Raw genomic sequence first — 20,374 nt, 5'->3', positions numbered from 1 at the left:
ATCTAATTATGCAACAGTTTTCCCACTGTAGCGCTACATTTTATCAGCACTGTCTCTGTCATGTTTCTGCGCTGTTTGAAGGACCACTAATCATGACAAAAAAAGTACATTTCTCCCAGAGTAAAATGCACTATGAATAACTTTTTTCGTCACTTTCAGCAGGTAGTAAAAATCTTATCAAAATTGTTCAATTCTTGGCGCATCAATTTTATGCACATAAGGTAATTTCTTTATTTAGTAGAAACCATTGCAAAAATCCAAAGTAGTAAAAATCAATTTAAGAGTGGCTGCGTTCTACACTGAGTTTTAGAAAAGCACAGCCGGCTGTCTATGCATGCATACAGCAAAAGTACTCAAACATCCATTCAAAGGATCCCATATCACACTCTATTCCCAAATGGACTGTTGTCTAATCATAAGTATCAAAATGACGGTATAGTTACACTTAATTCAATGCAGTTGGATATCCCATTAGGGTAAAGTTTACCGGCTCCTAAAGTAGCATACCAAAAAGCAGGCTGGCACTTCTCCAGTCCCTACAAAACTCTGCCGCAGTCTTATCCACTTCTCCTCCCGATCCTCTGAGGCAGCCCCTCTCTGCCAATCTCTCCATTGGTTACCAATTACCATAAGGATCCAGTTTAAATTTCTCATGTTAGCATACAAAGCTCTGCACAAGCTGTCACCTCCATACATCTCCACTTGACAACCGAAGTGTTAACCCCCCCCCCCCCCAACGACCATGCTCTTTTTTTGTTGCACTGGGCTGAGCAGGCTTTTCAGCCTCCTGCACAGCCCAGCTATGGAGCCCAGGGAACGGACTCCCCTCCTTTGACCTAAGGGGATATGCCGCCTGAGGTGTCCGATCGCTGTGGCCGTTTTTGTTTTTTTTTCCTTTCCTAAGCCTCTATGAGGCTCTCTCTCCCTCCCCTCCCCTCCTCCCCTCCGTGAACAGACTTGAACAGGACGGCGATTCGTCATGTTCCGCCTCTCATAGGCATCAGCCTATGAGAGGACGGCGCTCTCCGGCCAATCAGAGGCCGGGGATTGACGATCTTGTACAGCGCTGCCGGGGACCGCAGCACTGTACGGATGTAAACAAATGGGATTTCTTTCCCCTTTAGTTTACAAACAGCCTGCTAGCCGCGATCGGTGGCTAGGCTAATCGCGGAACTCCGTTCCGTGAAGTGGCAGGGAATGATCGCGCATGCGGGCGGCCGTTCCCTGGGAAACTACAGCTCCAGGACTTGACTCCACTTGGCGTTAGGCGTTACTGGGGCTGCCGCGGCGGCCACGCCCATCGGCGTTAAGCGGTCCCCAGGTAGTTGATCTCCAGATACCTCCCCCACCTGGAACCTCCGTTCCTCACAGAAGACCTTTCTGTCATCTTGCTTTGTCACCTCCTCTCACTCTCGCATCCAGGACTTCTCTCAGGCTGTCCCTCTCCTTTGAAACTCTCTCCCACAGCCTGTCCGTCATGCTCCGAGCCTAGAAACCTTCAAACGTACTCTGAAAACACACCTATTCAGGCAAGCCTATAATTTGATTTGCTATAGTTAGCATTGGAAGTTCACAGCCAAATCCCATGTGTTTCCTTCCCTATTGTTTCCACCCCACCACCAGCCTGATTATAAGCTTGTAAGGGCAGGGACCTCCTCCTAGTATTTCTTATATTGCTGTAATTTACCATATGAACATGTACCAACTACACATTAACTATGTGTGTATTTGTATTTGTACTATTGATTGTCATGACTGTACAGTGCCTTGAACTTCTCATGTATATATGTTCTCCAATATTTGTTTTGTACTATGTACAATGCTATGAAAGATGGCGCTATATAAATAAAAATAAAATAAATAATAATGGCAAGCTGCCAACTGTGGATAGAGGTGAAGCTATACCTCCCAACTTTTTGAGATGAGAAACTTTTTGAGATCAGAAATTTTGGGGCCCCTCACATATCATCAGGCCTTGGCCTTCCCTTCTCGGGCCCACCCACTGGTTGCTGAACCCGCCCACTAGCCACCCCACACCCATGTCTGTGCTCGAAGTGCACTACAGCGAAAAATGTGCATGGCTCCGACACTGAAGAAAGCAGCATGCACAGCGGGATGTGGCAAAAAGTGGAGGTGAAGGTAGCCAAGTATAGGTGGTGCCCCAGTATAGGTAGCCAGGTATATGTGGTGGCCCAGTATAGGTAGTCTGTAGCCAGATATAGGTGGTGCCCCAGTATAGAAAGTCCACTGTAGCAGGCTCACTCATCTGCTCCCAACGTTCAAGAGCTGATGTCATTCTTCTCTCAGTGCTGGAACGTGGTTTGCTGGGTAGTGAGCCACAGGCCTGCAGTCAGCACATGCGACCCTTCCAGCGTTTTCGGGGGCCCCAGGGCTCCTAGAAACTCTGGGCCCCTCACTGAAGTGTCAGTTGTCCCCCCCTGATGGCTGCCCTGCCATGCCCCTTCCACACCCCTAATCACGCCTACTTGACACACCCCTAGTCATGCATACCATAAAGATCCTTCATATTAACCCGTGAAAATAAGAAATATATAATTTATGGTATTTATGACTAGGGGTGTGCCCCATAAAGGAAAATTAACCAGGACAGAAAGGACATATTTATATCTAGTCCCTCCTGCCCTTCCCTACGCTGTAAGGTTTAAACTCCTGTTCTTCCTATCGGTGGTACTATCCCAGTGGTCATGACCTACTGGCTACCTGGCTACAAATTAGTCTGCCACCAACTAGCTTGCAAGCCAGCCACTTCTCGCGGCATCACTCGCCATCCAGCTGCTTCTGTTGGCCTCCCTCACCAGCTGCTTCTGTCGGCCTTGCTCACCAGCTGCCTCTGTCTGCCTCTTTTTGTGAGATTTTTACTACCTACTGTAATTTACAGCATAATTGAGGGTTTGGGGATCATTTCTACCGCATTTTGCGCTATAAGACAAGTAGTTCTTATATGTACATTACAGACCAAAAGTTTGGACACACCTTCTCATTCAAATAGTTTTTTCTTCATTTTCATAACTTTGAACATTGTAGATTCACACTGAAGACATCCAAACTATGAATGAACATATGTGGAAGTATAGTCCATAACCAAAAAGTGTGAAACTGAAAATATGTCATATTCTAGGTTCTTCAAAGTAGCCGCCTTTTGCTTTGATTACTGCTTTGCACACTTATAGCATTATCTTGATGAGCTTCAAGAGGTAATCACCTGAAATGGTCTTCCAACAGTCTTGAAGGAGTTTCCAGAGATGCTTAGCACTTGTTGGCCCTTTTGCCTTCACTCTGCAGTCCAGCTCACCCCAAACCATCTCGATTGGGTTCAGGTCTGGTGACTGTGGAGGCCAGGTCATCTAGCGCAGCACCCCATCACTCTCCTTCCTGGTCAGATAGCCCTTACACAGCCTGGAGGTGTGTTTGGGGCCATTGTCCTGTTGAAAAATAAATGATGGTCCAACTAAATACAAACCTGATGGAATAGCATGCTGCTGCAAGATGCTGTGGTAGCCATGCTGGTTCAGTATGCCTTCAATTTTGAATAAATCCCCAACAGTGTCACCAGCAAAGCACCCCCACACCATCACACCACCTCCTCCATGCTTCACGGTGGGAACCAGGCATGTAGAGACCATCTGTTCACCTTTTCTGCGTCGCAGAAAGGCACGGTGGTTTGGAACCAAAAATCTCAAATTTGGACTCCTCAGACCAAAGCACAGATTTCCACTGGTCTAATGTCCATTCCTTGTGTTCTTTAGCCCAAACAAGTCTCTTCTGCAGGTTGCCTGTTCTTAGTAGTGGTTTCCTAGCAGATATTCTACCACGAAGGCCTGATTTACACAGTCTCCCCTTAACAGTTGTTCTAGAGATGTCGCTGCTAGAACTCTGTGTGGTATTGACCTGGTCTCTAATCTGAGCTGCTGTTAACCTGCGATTTCTGAGGCTGGTGACTCGGATGAACTTATCCTCCGCAGCAGAGGTGACTCTTGGTCTTCCTTTCCTGGGGCGGGCCGCATGTGAGCTAGTTTCTTTGTAGCGTTTGATGGTTTTTGAGACTGCACTTGGGGACACTTTCAAAGTTTTCCCAATTTTTCGGACTGACTGACCTTCATTTCTTAAAGTAATGATGGCCACTTTTTCTTTACTTAGCTGCTTTTTTCTTGCCATAATACAAGTTCTAACAGTCTATTCAGTAGGACTATCAGCTGTATATCCACCTGACTCCATTTATAAGGCAAGAAATCCCACTTATTAAACCTGACAGGGCACACCTGTGAAGTAAAAACCATTTCAGGTGACTACCTCTTGAAGATCATCAAGAGATTGTGCAAAGCAGTAATCAAAGCAAAAGGAGGCTACTTTGAAGAACCTAGAATATGACATATTTCAGTTGTTTCACACTTTCTGGTTATGTATTATACTTCCACATGTGTTAATTCATAGTTTGGATGCCTTCAGTGTGAATCTACAATGTTCATAGTCATGAAAATAAAGAAAACTCTTTGAATGAGATGGTGTGTCCAAACTTTTGGTCTGTACTGTATGTCATGCTTAAGGCTTCTTGCACACCAAGACGTTGCATTAGGTGGCACGTTAAGGTCGCATAACGTGCACCTAACACAACGTATGGTGCTGCAAGAGCCGACGGTAGAGTGAGCCGCGTTAGGCGGCTCGAGTCCTATAATGTCTCCCAGAGTGGCGCTGATTGGCCAGCGGGACCACGTGATGCGGAGCGAGACACTCCGCATCACGTGGTCCCGCCGGCCAATCAGCGCCCGCCAGTGCAGTGAATATTAAGTAGCCATGTGCGCGGCTACTGTAGCTGGCTCTCCCCGCCTCCTCCGCCCCCCACTGCGCATGTGCAAACAGTCTAACGCGGCTATAGCCGCTCCAACGCCGTAGCATGCTGCACTTTGCACAGAACGTGCAGCGTTACATGTAACGCAACGTGGGCTGTGTGAACAGCCCACTTGTGTTACATTGCTGTGCGTTGGGGGAGCGTTACAGGCGCACTAACGTGCGCCTGTAACGTCTTGGTGTGCAAGCAGCCTAAAGGGGCAATACAGTGAAATTTAAGATATTCAGATTTCATTAGTGACCTGTTTCTATTAGGAAGAGCAACACATATTAGATAGTGCTAACGTTTACAAAGGTCATTTACATAGGATAATTTATAGCTCAGATATAGATCCTATAATGGATCCTACGGACCCAGGTTTCAGCCCAATTCTAGAGTAATCTTTTAAAATGGTCTGGCTTGGGGTGGGGGGTCTCTGGGAGCTGGCAGTCAAATCCCTTTCTTTCTTTTTCTTCTTTCTTTCCTCAGCAAGAGACCTTTGGGTGTGATCAAAACATTTAAGATAGCAATATATTTGCAGCTGTACATATCTACTTATTCTGCTTAATGTTACTTCTGATGCCTTGCTTATTGTACTTAATGGACACATTGAATCATTGCAACCTTTGTTCTCGAGCTGAATGTTTATTGCACTGTATCTTTTCCTAAAAAATCAATAAAAAGTTCAACTGTAAAAAAAATAAAGAAGGCAAGGGAACAACGTAGACCACATGTGTCGAACTCCAGACCTGGAGGGCCAGATCCATGCCAGTGTTTAGGATGGACTGAGAAAGAGAGGAATGTGTTCTACCTGATGGACCACACCTTTCCTGATTTAGACCCATCAATTCATTTGAGCTGTGTCAAAAATGTGTGAGGACCTCGGCCCTCGTAGGGCCGGTTTGACATCCCTGACGTAGACTGTGTTCAGTTTGGCTAATAGAGCTTTTTCCTGTCCTTCAGCTAAAGCCTGTCCTCCAAATGCAAGTTCATTCAGCAGAAAATATTGCGCTTTGGAATGTCTTAGGTAAATAAACAGGCTGCGTGTTTATTTGCCTAACACCTCTGACAGCATTAGGAGAAAGGGCTTGCATTAGGAGGACTGGGCTTTGATCAGTCCAAGACAGGAGAGAGAGAGCTGTTATCACAGTAAATTAACACAGAGAGCATCGCTTTTCTTGCCTTAGCGAAGACGTCCAGATCTGTATCTGAGCTATAAATTCTGTCCAGATGACCTTTTTTAAACAACAGCACTATATAATAAGTATTACCTTCCTAATAGAAACACACTACTAAGGAAATCCGAGTAGCTTACATTTGGATATACTGCCCCTTTAATCCATAAGGGCCGGTTCACACTGTATTTTTAAGCTAAACGGATCCGGTAAAGCGTAACTGGTCTCTGCTTCACCGGATCCACATGGCTTGGTCCACACCGGCAAAAGGATCCGGCAAATTGAATCTGATCACCGGTCGATCGAATTCGTTTTTACTCCGTTTGCCACAGCAGGCGAGGGAGGGTGCAGCAGCCAGGCAGGTGAGGGGAGGGTGCAGCAGCCTGGTAGGTGAGGGAGGGTTAAAAACTTACCCAGACGTCTTCTTCATTGCAGCCGGGTGCTAGAGAGGTTATTTTTTCCAGCATCCCGTCGTCTACCGCGTCATGTGACTACACGTGTCATGTGACTAGTCACAAGACGCAGTCCAGAAAAATTGGTGCTTAAGCTAAGTTGCGTTCCATTCAGCGGAATGTATGCAACGGATCCGTACAAACGGACGCATGTGAACTGCTCTATAGGTTAACATTGGATCCATTTGCATCCGTTCCATTTGTACAGTATCTGTTCCGCTCTGCTTACGGTCCACTTTTTAACGCTAATGTGAACCGGGCTCCAGTGGAAGGTAAAAACAATACAATGGGGACCCTTGGAGTAGAAAACCCAACATAGGGAAAACAGAAAGAACAGCCAATATGCAGACTCCTTACTGCAGTTTTAGTAATGAAATGGTATGTGGTAGGGGAAAAAAATTGAGGCTCAAAATGTAGATGAACACAGTATGTAACAAAGCAAGAGAGAGTGGTCTGCCTAAATCTACCCACACAATTAAATATTTTGATAATAAAAGATATCTAATAAGAAAAAACTTTAAAAAACCCAAGGCCCTTTCAGTTGATAGTCATTTTATTAACCAAACAGTGATTGGGCAAGGCCATTCATTTTTCTATTCAGTAGGCAGGAGCACAGGGTGTTTTGGAAAGATGGAGCAGTGGGTCTTAAAGAGACACTGAAGCGGAAAAAAAAATATATGATCTAATAAATTGGTTGTGTAGTACAGCTAAGAAATAAAGCATTAGGAGCAGAGACATAAGTCTCTAAAATTTGTTTCCAGTACAGGAAGAGTTAAGAAACTCCAGTTGTTGTCTATGCAAATAGCCATTGAGCTCTAACTTCTGATTAGGTTATCTCCACTGTATTGTGTTTTTCTTTTGCAGAGAACAGTTCAGGACAGGTCTAAAGTTCACTGCCTGTTTTCTAAAAACTTTTAGAATGCTGAGTAATGTGTAAATTGCAAATATCAGAGAATGATGCAATGTTATAAAAAAAAAAAAAAAAAAAGCTGTTTAACTGAAAATAAAAATATGAGAAGATTTTTTTCTACCAATGTTCTAGTAATTACCCCTACTACACAACCAATTCATGATATCATCATTTTATTTTCGCTTCAGTGTCTCTTTAAAGTAAACCTGACGAGGAAAAAAAGTGCCCCTAGGGGGTACTTACCTCAGGAGGGGGAAGCCTCTGGATCTTAAAGAGGATCTGTAACCTCAAAAAATCCCCTGGGGGGTACTCACCTCGGGTGGGGGAAGCCTCCGGATCCTAATGAGGCTTCCCACGCCGTCCTCTGTCCCACGGGGGTCTCGCTGCAGCCCTCCGTGCAGCCGTGACGTAATATTTACCTTCCTGGCTCCTGCGCAGGCGCTCTGACGGCTGTCGGCTCCGAACTACACGGAAATACCCGATCACCGTCGGGTCTGCTCCACTGCGCAGGCGCAAGTTTCCGGCGCCTGCGCAGTAGAGCGGACCCGACTGAGATCGGGTATTTCCGTGTAGTTCGGAGAGGAAAGCAGCCACAGCGCCCCCGCTGGAGCCAGCAAAGGTAAATATTGAACTGACAGTCGGCACAGTCGCCGGCTGTTCGGAGGGCTGCAGCGAGACCCCCGTGGGACAGAGGACGGCGTGGGAAGCCTCATTAGGATCCGGAGGCTTCCCCCACCCGAGGTGAGTACTCCCCAGGGGATGTTTTTCATGTTACAGAGTCTCTTTAAAGAGGCTTCCCCCTCCTCCTCGGCAGAGGCAATCCAGCTGTTGGAACCCCAACCCCGACTACTTGTCTACACTGCATGCAGGTGCAGTAGCGGCTTTCCGCTTGGCCTCCGGAGGAAATGGCCAAGCCCAATCGGATTGCCTTATTGCGCAGGCATGAGCTCATCTGCTCCTGCACAGTAGAGCTGACCCAATCGGGCTCGGCTATTTCCGCTGGAGCCTGACTTAAAAGCCGCTACTGCACCCGCACATACATGTCACTATTATTTGAGGTGGTTACGGGATGCCAGCACTGGCTCGGGAGGACAGGGGAATCGTCATTAGGATGCAAAGGCTTCCCCCTCCTAAGGTAGGTGCCAGTGTTTTTATTTTTATACACTTACAGATTCTCTTTAACCTTGTTGGAGGTATGGAACCCCGCAAAATTCATACAAGCAGTTACCAAGCCCTTCATAGTTGGAAAAAGAAATTTTTTTCTTTAATTCAAAACATAGATAATGGGCCTGATTCACAAAGCGGTGATAACTCAGTTATCACGCCTAAAAGACTTTAGGCGTGATAACCTTTGCACCGTTTTGTGCTCTTTTAAAACTTTGCGCGCACAATCGCGGAACTCCGTGCGCAGCGCCCATAGGGTTTAATGGGCGCATCGCGCGCACTGCACCGTGCAAAACTTTGCGCACGGGAATTTCGCGCGAGTTTGATTTTATCACGCCTAAACTGAGTTTAGGCGTGATAAAGGGCTTTTCACAGGCGTGCAAACACTTTGCACCGCTTTGTGAATCAGGCCCATTGTATATATACTGTGTGAGTATACTCTGTGTGTGTGTGTGTGTGTGTGTGTGTGTGTGTGTATATATATGTGTGTGTGTGTGTATATCTCAATAGCACATTGTTATTGATTTATAAAGCGCCAGCATATTCTGTGGCACTGTGCAAAGTAAGAAACAAGCATGGGGTACAAAATAATACAGACAATGGTATACACCAGTATACAAAATACAGAATCGGTATTATGACAACATACATATGAGTAAATGTGTAACAAATTCCAAGATACAAATGGGTGAGAGAGCCCCGCCCTTGCGAGCTTACAATCTAAAGATCACATAAAATCAATGTGTTCAAAGAACAAAACCAATGAAACATGAATTTCACACAAAAGCATAACTCCGACTGTTTATTGAACGGACACACACACATCTATCGAACCCCTGAGACTGACTGACTGAACTCCTGGGGCTTGATAAAACAAAGGTTAAGAACCACTGGCCTAGAGTATACAAACAACAGAGGTACAATCAGTGCGTAGATACAAAAAAGGGCACTTGGAAAAAAGGGCGCAGGATATAGCCGAAATTATACGTTTTTATCTAAATCAATATTTTTCGTTTATAGCTTATAAACGAAAATCAAGTGCATATGTTGACTCAACGGAAATAAAACAGAAAAATACCATCTATAACAAAAAACAATATCGGAAATTAAATGGCAAAATATCATCTATAACAAAAACGATATTTACACTTGTATTAAGCATAACAATGCGATTGTAGGTATTACAGGTATTTTACTGCAACAACACCTAACTGTACTCTCACACAGATCTATCTCTATCACTAACCCCTAGACCCCCCCCCCCCTTTGTGGAAATATACATAATTTAATAAATTGTATATATTACAAATATTATACTGTAACTATACCTAACCCTACTCTCACACAGAACCCTCCCTGTACCTAACCACCCCCCTGGTGGTGCCTAACCCTAAACCTCCGCTAGTGGTGCCTAGCCCTAATACCCCCCTGGTGGTGCCTAACCCTAACCACCCCCCTGGTGGTGCCTAACCACCCCCCCCAGTGGTGCCTAACCCTAACCACCCCCTGGTGGTGCCTAACCACCCCCTGGTGGTGCCTAACCCTAACCATCCCCACTGCTCAAACACCCTTACACACATATAAACAATAATATAATTAATTCTTAAAATACTTCACTACAAATAACATGAATAGAATCATTTATATATGTTTAATCGAATAAAAAGCCTTAAAATCAAATACACATTAAAAATATTATAAATAGAAAAAGTTATGTATAATAGAATAAATAGCCTTACAGTCACGTACGCATTAAAAATCTTAAAATAATGGTAATAATAAAAAGCGATATATTTGTAAGATAATAAATCTGAAAACCATAATCAACGCATTATAATTCTGAAAACAAGGTTACTACCAAAAGCGATGTATTTTTAATACAATAAGGTTGAAAATGATATTTAAGCATTATATGTACGAAAACGAATTTAAAAACCATAAAATAAGGGTAAATGTAAATTTACTTGTTACACTCCTGAAAGCGAAATTTAAAAACGAAAAAATAAGTAAAACCAAAAGTCAAAACGAATTTGTAAACGATATTTGTAATAAACCTTATTCTCTAAACAAAAACTTTTGTTAACACAATCCCTGCAACCGCTATTTTTCGGGTGCCCTAATTTCCTGTTGGGCGCCCAATAGCCCATAATTTGCATTGCAGCCTAGGGCGGTGCCCTTTTTGTCCATTAGCAATAATCCTGCTTCCACAATTAGTTGTAATGATTTGTGTCAGCAAAGAACAGAATTCTGATTATTAGGTGATCTGCAGTATCACCTATAATGCAGATATATACCTGATTATATGGTGATCTGCAGAATCACCTATAATACTGGTATATAAGAAGCTGATGTGACAACAAATAGCAATGAGTGATTGGTGCAACAGTAGTACTGATAGCTACGGCAATACCTCACCAGAGGAGCTGGTGGGTACTAACAGTACAGTGCCCCTCACCAGAGTCAAGGGCCCTCTGGTGAGAGTAGAGTGGTCAGACAGATCGGGTTCGGCAACAGACAGACAGATGCAGTACAAAATCGGGAGGCAGAGACAGGAAGGTATAAGCAAGCAGAGACGGCAGCAAGATCAGATGGGCAGAGGTACAGAGTCACTGAGCAGAAGAGTAGTCAGAACGAGCCAGAGTCATGCACAAATAATAACACAGTAATGTAAATCTTTAAGGCTATCAAACAATTCCTATCTTGTGTGAAATTCCCGGTTTCCTAAGGGTCTGAGCGCTAACACAGAGTATTCGCAACAGCAGACAAGTTGTGAGTGATTCAGCTAGGCTTATGAAGCAGAGGAGACCCCTCTGGCACGCCCCCTCCTATTAGCCAATGAGGAGCGGCGAGCGGCTCCTCTGACGTCAGTCGACCGGCCGGTCAGCTGACGCGCCTCCTCCCCGCATAAAGGTCCTGTCTGTGCGCGCGTGCACACGACAAAGCAACCCTATGGGCAACTGACAGACCCGTCCTCAGCGTGCTAGACGCCTGAGGCACGGAAGCATTGCTAAACATGGAGCTGGAGGCAGTGGTCGCGCTGTTCACCGCGGCTGCCTCTCCAACGTTTGTTACATTAGTATTACATAATATTCCTAATGGAATCTGATTTAATATTGAGCGGTACAAGTTGGTAAGCAGTAAATCATTAACAGAAGGGAGATATCAGCCATTTACCAGATCTAATACTCCATTGGATCTTCATGTTATTACATTTTAAGACTGCAACACTAGCCTAGACTGTAGAGGTTCAGGGGACACTCAGTGTAAAAAAAAGTAAGAATAAACAAAAGCATACAAGGAGTATGGTAAATACCACTCCAGTTTTACAACGGTTTTCATTTCAAAAAAAGTTTATAATAGTTATACATAGTAATCACATTTTTGCTTTACCCGAGCTAGAATGTGACATTTTTACTTCTGCCTTATTTTATTCTTTACCATTAGGGCATGCAAGAAATTCTTAAATGCTTCATCAAGGAAGGAAACCCAGACATGAACCGTCAGATTGAATTTATCATAAGGCAGCTCAACTCTGGTAAGTAAAATCATGCAAACTTTATTTTAATTATGCTGTGGCGCCCATTAGGTATACCGAAATGCCTATTTTACTTTCTTTTGTATCAGAGGAAAAATTTGACGAAGCTTCAGAGTCTGATGATGAGGAAGAAGCAGAGGATGATGAGGTGAGTGCTTCCAGAAGAATAAGGCCAACAAAAAATTACATAATTATCTGAGTTTGTGTAGTATCATTAGGCTTATTACTTATAACTGCGACTCACCAATGAGGCAAAGGTAAAATGTATTCAAGGAAACTTTTTTTTTAAAACTTCTGGGTTTTTTTTTATTTCTGTTTTGATAAAAAAATAAAATTAAGTTTGCCACTTACAATTAATAAAATTCCTCTTGAGTTACCACTTGAGTTTTGACTTACTTTATGTGACTAGGCAGAAAGGTAAGTAAAATTAGTGATCTAGGAGACAGTATGGGTTTTTGACATTGTTAGATTTCAGCCAGAACAAAATTCGATTAAGAAGAATTACTCTGTCTAGGTGAGATGATCTGGGTTTTTCAACTCAATCCTCATTAACCCCCAACCAGGGGTGTACCAATCGCCCCTGCAATGGGTGCAACCATGGGAGGGAGGGGGGCCGACCTGGGCTGCTTTTAGGGCCAGAAGGAGGGGAGGGGGCAGCAGGCATACAAAGCCACGGGGAATGAGGCCAGACTCAGCCCCGCCTTACCTCGGACCCTCTTCAGCGCTCTTCACACTATAAATTACAGCAGCAGGCAGGAGACACAGGACTACTCACCTCTTCCGGGTTCCATGAGGTCTTCTCTGTTGCAATGTACCCAAAGTGTAGTAAGCAGAATGCCACTATGTTCCATTGTGTACGACTATGACTGCCTATTGCTCCACTGTACTTGACATTGCCAGCCAAGGACTTCTGCTCTCCCCTGGCTTACAGCCCCCTTAATTCCACTTCTAACAGCTACAAAACCATCAGGGCCCTTTTACACTTAATACGTTGGTATGTGTTAGTATGCGTTAGTACACGTTGGTATGCATTTTTTTCTTAGCAGTGCATTGTGAAAAAGATTTCAGTTAAAACGCATCTAGTGGGAACTGAGCCATAGGAAAACATGGACATTACTCTGAAAATCAGTTTTCTTTCTGTTATAATTGAGAATAACTGATTAAGTGTAAAAGGGCCTCACCGTGAGGGAAGAAAATTTTCAGGCAAGCCTTTTCTGTAGTGTTATGTGTATTCATTGAGGGAGCCAACTCTGTTGTCTGCTCCCTCCTCCAGCATAGTATACATACAGCAGAAACTTTACAATAAAAAAGGTGCAATCAAATGCAAATCATTTTTAACGCTTGCACATGCAGCATTGCATAACACAGCAGCAAACACTGCCAAATATAATGGAGGATCCTATTTTTCCAACCCTACTAAAACCCTTATCCAATTTTGATTGTTCAATAAGTGCCCAATATAACCATTGCCATTCAGATTCTTATATTATTATTATTATTTATTGTATTTATAAAGCGCCAACATATTACGCAGCACTGCACAATAGATAAATGGGTTAACATACAGGTAGAACATACGGAAACTCACAACAAAACAAGATCATGCAAATGATTTGATAACAATACAGTGTCATAGGTCAAAATAGAGACTGTTCGAGTCTACAAGACGGGTGGTTGTGAGTAAGATTGCATAATCAAGCTGGATACATTAGGGAGGAGGGCCCTGCCAGAGGCTTACAATCTAAAGGGTGGGGTGGAGACAATAGGTGCATCTTTTGAGAGGGTGTCTAACAGAACATATTATGGTGCTGGTGTAGGGGGGTATGCGAGCGTGAAGAGGTGAGTCTTGAGAGCTTGTTTGAAGGTATTAAAGGTGGGGGCGAGTCTGACGGCTGGTGGGAGCGAGTTCCAGAGAGTAGGGGCAGCCCTGGTGAAGTCCTGCAATCGTGCATGTGACTGAGTTATGCGTGGTGCGACTAGGCGCAGGTCATTGGAGGATCGGAGGGGGCGGGCTGGTATGTGTCTGTGGACCAGATCAGAGATGTAGGTCGGGCAGGTCTTGTGCACTGATTTGTAGGCCAAGCACAGGATTTTGAAATTGATCCTAAAACTGACGGAGAGCCAGTGTAGTGCTTTACAGAGCGGAGTTGTAGAGGCACTGCGGTGAGAAGAATGTATTAGTCTGGCTGCCGCATTCATATTACATGAAAGTGGTAGAACTGTCCAATAATTGGCCAATAAAAAGTGGATGTGTGTACCAGGCTTTAGAAGTGTAACCTGTATCTCTGTCATGAAGAGATTAGGACACTTCCACTACATTGATATTGTATTTAATAATCCATAATAGCCTTTTATCACTACGACTTAATGATAAAAGTACAAAGACTGCCTTATCTGACTATTTAATGGTTCAAAAAGTACTGTGGATAAATGTGTGTGTATTCATCATCTTTTTATTCAGGAGGAGCAGGATGTTCTAGAAGCCGATTTGGACAAGGATGAAGTTATTCAACTTCAAACAGGAGAACTGTCTGGAGAAAAGCTTCTCACCACAGAATATCTTGGGGTATATCTATTTTCGTCCATCTTTCCTATGTGACCTTATATCATTAATTGCTGAGTATGTCAAACCACGATCCTTCCATTTTTCTTCAACCACATGCCTAACACTGCAAGGCATCATCAGCCAGACCTCCTCACTGGCCTCAGTAACACTGGCAATGCCAAGCCTGCCCATGTGAGGTAATGCACAGTTCTGTACTATTTTGCATTCTGCAAATGTTGCAATAAAAAGGCAGCAACAAAATAAATCACTAAAATCAGCAATAAATAATATTTAAAGCTTCAGTACAAAAGCCACTAACACTAATGCCAGGAACAATTTTATAATGTAACGTAAAAACTAAAGATACATCAAAATTTACTAACCTCAATCCCCATCAACGGAAAACATAATAAATGCACCGCTGCATGCACATCAACTTATATCAATCACATAACACACGTGTAAGTCAATAGCTTTAAAACTATAAGTACCAGTAACAACCAGGAGTGCTGGACCGGTCTTCACCCAATTGAAAGCAGGTGTCCCTACAGCAGACTGTCCTACACTGTGACCAGACATGCACTGTACTTTGCACTCAGCAATAATGTTTTTTTTTGTTTGTTTCTTAAACATTCTGATTAAGCAGGTGAGACTTAATGTAATAGACGAGGTTTAAAATCACTGTTAGCAGTCTTGTCCCTCAGTGTTTTGTTGAGCATTAACATAAATATGTGAGCAGAAGATAATTGAACATTTACAGAATTGTGTATTTATTTCCATTGATATGTTTTATTCAATATTGCAGATTATGACCCATACTCTTAAAGCAAAAAAGAAGATGTTTCCTGGAATACTACAAAGTGTTGATGAACCATTACAAAGACCAGTAACTCCTAGCAGTCATCGAGCTGTAAACACAATGTATGTACCTGTTCAAGGTTGCTTATCCTTATTACATTTCTACCCTACTATACTGTACCAGAGATATGATTTTAATTACAACTTACTAGTTTTTGGGGTTTTATTTTTTAGGGTTCTACTAATACCAAAATGAGCAGGACCTGAACTGTACCTTTATATGGAGCCTATCAGAATTGAAAGCCTAACTATTACTGACAGCTTAATTAATTGCAGTAATCAAGCTCTCAGTTAAAGGACACCTGACCTGAGAAAAACTACCTAAGGTGAGCACAGAGGTATGGTTATACTGGATCCACATACCTCTGTGCATTGTCCATTCCTCTTCTCATCCCTCCCGATCTGGTCCTCTTAATCCCCAGGCAGGCTTAGAATGATGTTTCCTCCAGCCACCCTCCCAGGAGGGAACATTGCCGCAAACCTGGCTCTTCCTGTCTGAAAATTTTATTTTAGTGCAAAAGTCAAAATAGGCCTGATTACGGGAACTTCTCCAGACTTTTTCTCTGTTAGGGATCAAAGGCCTAGTGCAGTCTTGGATTTGCTGTTAACTGGACATTCTTTCACAGTCTCCTACTTTAGTATTAAGTATTCTAAATGCCCACTGTCTGTTGGTGTACCACAAGGTTCCATTCTGGGACAAGGACTACACTGTGTTGGTTTCTAGTGTCACTTTCATCCTGGTGACACTCCATATATCACTGCTCCCCCACCTGTTGTTCCCATAAGTGTAGAAAACACCCTAATACCACTAACTTCAAATGGCTGCAGTCTGGGGTAAAATACAACTCTCCGCTCTTATTTAAGCCATATATTACTAAAATATTTCCCAAATTTCTCTCTTTCTCACAGAAGAGGCTACTGCACAAAGGCTTGTGCATGCCCCAAATGCTGGGTATACACCAGGGGCGTAACAATAGACACTGCAAGGGATACATCCGCAGGGGGGCCCAGAAGCCACAGGGGGTCCCATGGGGGAAAAGTTTGAGAGACTGACAACTAAGGGCATGGAGAGAAAACACTTTCTGCTCTGGTACCATTGTTATATTGAATGCATGTGTCCACCACACAGATATGGAATTTGTACACTGTCCCTGCTCCCTAGGGTTCGTAAAAAAAAAATCTGTCTCACACTACAACAAAGTTCTGATGATTTCATGTACAACGTTAAAAACAAAGGAGTCACAGGTTGCAAAAAAGTTGTAGACTGGCCCTTATTCAGCAATCCCTCAGAAGGCAAATTTCACCAAGAGATTCTTAGATTCTTATCACACACAGTCTAGTGACCTTATGGTGTCTGATTACAGACACAGTGGAGTGGGTAAGATTGATGTCTGACTGTCGCTGCCTCATTGAGAGCTTGTTATCTCATACTGAGTCCAAGATCCTGTAATAACAGTATCAATCAGTGATATTCTGAATGTGTTGCCAAAGTTACAGTGAATACTATATCTTATGTTCAGCATGCCATTGTTGTTACTCCATATAGCATGTGCTCTCATGTAGTAAAATAATTAGGCTGTGTGTTTATGTATGTACTGGGAGCAGAGCTGCGACACGGGACTTGTTGGCTACAAGGGGGTGGAGGAAGCCCCGAGTAAGTAGATCTGGGGGTAGCATAGATTGCCTGACGTTTCCTTTAAGTCTACGTGTTTTTATCTGCATGGGGAAAACACATTGGTCCTCAGTTTTCCTGTGCAGAAAGCGAGGGAGGTGGGGGTGCTGGGCCCCCATCCAAAGTTTCGCAGGGGGGCCCAGTGATGTCTAGTTACTCCTCTTGTACACACGATGCAACTTCTCATCCAATCAAATGTCTAATGAATTCTTTCTGACATGTCCGTGAATATCTCAAAACTCTAAAAGATAGAAAGATGATTTTTTTTCAGCACAAATGAGCACATGCACAAAACTACCCACCCATATCAGTTTCATGTCTGTAGGTTTTTGTATGGGGTTTGGGTGATGATGATGTTTTGAACAACATAATTGCTTTTATCTTCAAAACAAAAGCAGCACAAATCTTAATTTTTGCAGCATAAATGGGCACAAATGTAGCACTAGCCAAGCATGATGGAATTTTTAATTGGGCTGATTGTAAGGGGGGCAGCTTCACTGAGCCCAAAAACGCTAGGGTCTGATTTAATTTCCATAAGGCATCTTTTACACTTATTACAACAAAGAAGAAATGCGTGCATCAACCAAGTTAAAACCTGATAAATCTGGCTATGCAAATTTGGCCTAATTGGCTTATCATGAGAGATTGCTCATGCAAATATGCATTTGCTTTCGCATGCCAAGATGTGCAGGGTCTAAAACTAACACCGCAAAGCGGTTGCCCTGTGGGGATTAGTTCATGCTACATTAGCACTACCCAGGAGTGCCACGAGGAGGCTCCCCAGTGCCCCCATACAACCGGGGGTCCGCAGGGCCCAAGGCCCTCTTACCACTCGGAAACCACACAGCGGCAACCCAGAGGGGGAGGCTGGGGGGTGCAGGTGCCCCCCCCCCCCCCAGCGTGGCCAGCGCCGGGAAGAGCCGCCTGCACCCACCTCCCAAAATTAAAAACAGGCACTTACCTTAATGTCCATTGCGTTGTGCTGTATGTGCATGACCTTGGCACGACACATTGGAAAGGAGTGAAGCATGGGCCCCTAAGCTTGTAGGGCTCAGGGGTAGGTCTCACGCAACACTCCAGAGGGGGGGGGGGGACAGGCGCAAACAGCCTGCTCCAGGGCTCTCACCTCCTAGAACAAGCCATCCACCACCCACCTCCAAAGGATAGAAATGCAATACTGATTACAACAAAGAAGAAATGTGTGCATCAACCAAGTTAAAACCTGATAAATCTGGCTTTGCAAATTTGGCCTAATTGGCTTATCACAAGACATTGCTCATGCAAATATGCATTTGCTTTCACATGCCAAAATATACGGGGTCTAAAACTAACACCGCAAAGCGGTTGCCCTGCGGGGATTAGTTCATGCTACATTAGCACTATCCAGGAGCACCACGAGGAGGCTCCCCAATGCCCCCATACAATCTTTTACACTTAACGTGGTACATAATGTTGCATCGCACAAAAACGATGCAACCCATCGCAGAAGTAGGGATTGCCTTATGGGGCTGTCAAATTGAGCACGGTGCAGCGTGTTGCATTGTGGCGCTGCAAGAGCTGCAGTGTGTCATGCACGATAACCAGAGAAGTGATTCATACTTTCAGTGGAAAGTATGCGTCACTGATTTGGACGTACCGGAACAATAACGTGTAGTGCAACTTGTCATAACCATTGTGGTGCGATTGTATGGCAATTGCACCTTAACAGTGTAAAAGCCTTATTGTTAGTTGTGTGAAAATATTTTCACACACCCAAATGTAAAAAAACAATAACTGGTGTGACGTAAGTCTTCTAAACATCCAAGGTTTTTTTCTGTTGATTTTAGATGTGGAAGGCGCAATGAGGGAAAAGTTTTTTTCCTGCTCTTCCCTGATACATATTGCTCATATCAGGAAGGAGTATTTTGTTAGAAAAGCAAGTTAAAACTTTTTATTCGCTTTTTTACGTTTTTTTTTTTTTTAAATGCAGTCTTGTTTTGGCCAGAAAGTCAAAGCTGTTAAGTGTGGGGCTTTTCCTCCTGAGTAATACCAGCACACAACCATTGGGGGTACCTTGCAAAGGAGCTGGACAATCTTTCCCCCTCAGCTTTTTAAAGCACCCTTGTGCAATGTTAAGGACTGGGTGCATTTCCTCACCTTCGTGCGCACTGAGAAGATAGCGATAATGGAATGGGTGGGACTTGTGGTGGAATGTGAAACAATAACAATAAGGGGACATCCACATATCTGTTCCTACTCAGGGGGATGAGTGTGGAAGTGCAGTAGTTTCACTTACCCATTTCCTAACTGGTTTGAACATTGGACATGACAAGGCCCACCTTGTCACACAGCTGGCCAACTAGATAGTTAAAGGGTAGCAAAGAAGGGTATGGATAGGTGGCACAATTCGCAAAAATGTATACAGTACAATAGATAATGGGTGACATAGCCGAGGAGGAGACAAATAATGGTAGCTTGGATCTCAAAAGAGGCAGCAGCAAAAGTAATGATAGCAATGGTAGGGGCATCTACAGTATATGCACTAAGCAGTGATGATGGGAAAGCCCTAGGAATAGGCGCCCTCTAGTAATGGTCTCTGTAGACAAAAAAGCCTCCAGTAGTGGTGCCTAAAGACATGTGTCTAATGGGGAATCTGGTGCTTAGTAAGCATTTAACAATCCTGCTTTGTGCAGAATATGATTTTATATATTATATGATTTTCCAGCTAGCCAGACACTGCAGCCTTTGTAGGGATTTTGTGCAGTATGTGTGTTTGTTTTACTTTTATTAATCTCAGCAGTAAAAATAAAAAAAGATTTCTCATGCATTGATTTATTCCTTTCTTGTCGTTAGCCCTGAAACCAAACTCTCACCCGGCAATCCATCGAATTTCTTCAGAATGCACAAAGCATCTGTAACCTCCATTTCAAGACCGCCTACACGAAGCGGTAGCCGTCCTGCTACTGCAGATTACAGTGTGACTATGGCATGTAAGTCATTCTAAAAATGTTCTTTAATAACTTTACCTAGAAACCTGGAAACCCCGCCACATTACTCACTGTGGGATCTCTCATTTTGAAATGGTGAAAAAAACTACAGTGCATTAAAGTGCTAGTTCACCCTCTTGGATTGCAAAGGTGAATAGAAGAATACTCCCAACTCACACAGTTTTAATATTTGATGGAGCCTTTCTAGATGCATGTGGGAAATGCCAATCAAATTACACATAGATCTTTGC

The 20,374-nt window shown here is 43.6% G+C and overlaps 1 protein-coding gene across 3 annotated transcripts in view; it reads left to right on the top strand.

The window, feature by feature from the left end:
* The window catches only part of ARMC9 (armadillo repeat containing 9), a 294,287-nt gene that overhangs the window by 248,048 nt on the left and 25,865 nt on the right, over nt 1–20,374 (top strand). For all 3 annotated transcript variants that reach the window (XM_068281283.1, XM_068281282.1, XM_068281281.1), the window contains exons 18-22: nt 11,992–12,082; nt 12,172–12,230; nt 14,544–14,648; nt 15,433–15,548; nt 19,990–20,126. In XM_068281283.1, the coding sequence (XP_068137384.1) occupies nt 11,992–12,082; nt 12,172–12,230; nt 14,544–14,648; nt 15,433–15,548; nt 19,990–20,126 (508 nt within the window). The remainder of the gene's footprint in view (nt 1–11,991; nt 12,083–12,171; nt 12,231–14,543; nt 14,649–15,432; nt 15,549–19,989; nt 20,127–20,374) is intronic.

Source organism: Hyperolius riggenbachi, chromosome 4, assembly GCF_040937935.1.
Source record: "Hyperolius riggenbachi isolate aHypRig1 chromosome 4, aHypRig1.pri, whole genome shotgun sequence".
In the NCBI taxonomy this organism is placed as follows: Eukaryota; Metazoa; Chordata; class Amphibia; order Anura; family Hyperoliidae; genus Hyperolius; species Hyperolius riggenbachi.
The sequence above is the reverse complement of the archived record's forward strand: the minus strand, read 5'-3'. Positions and strand labels throughout refer to the sequence as shown.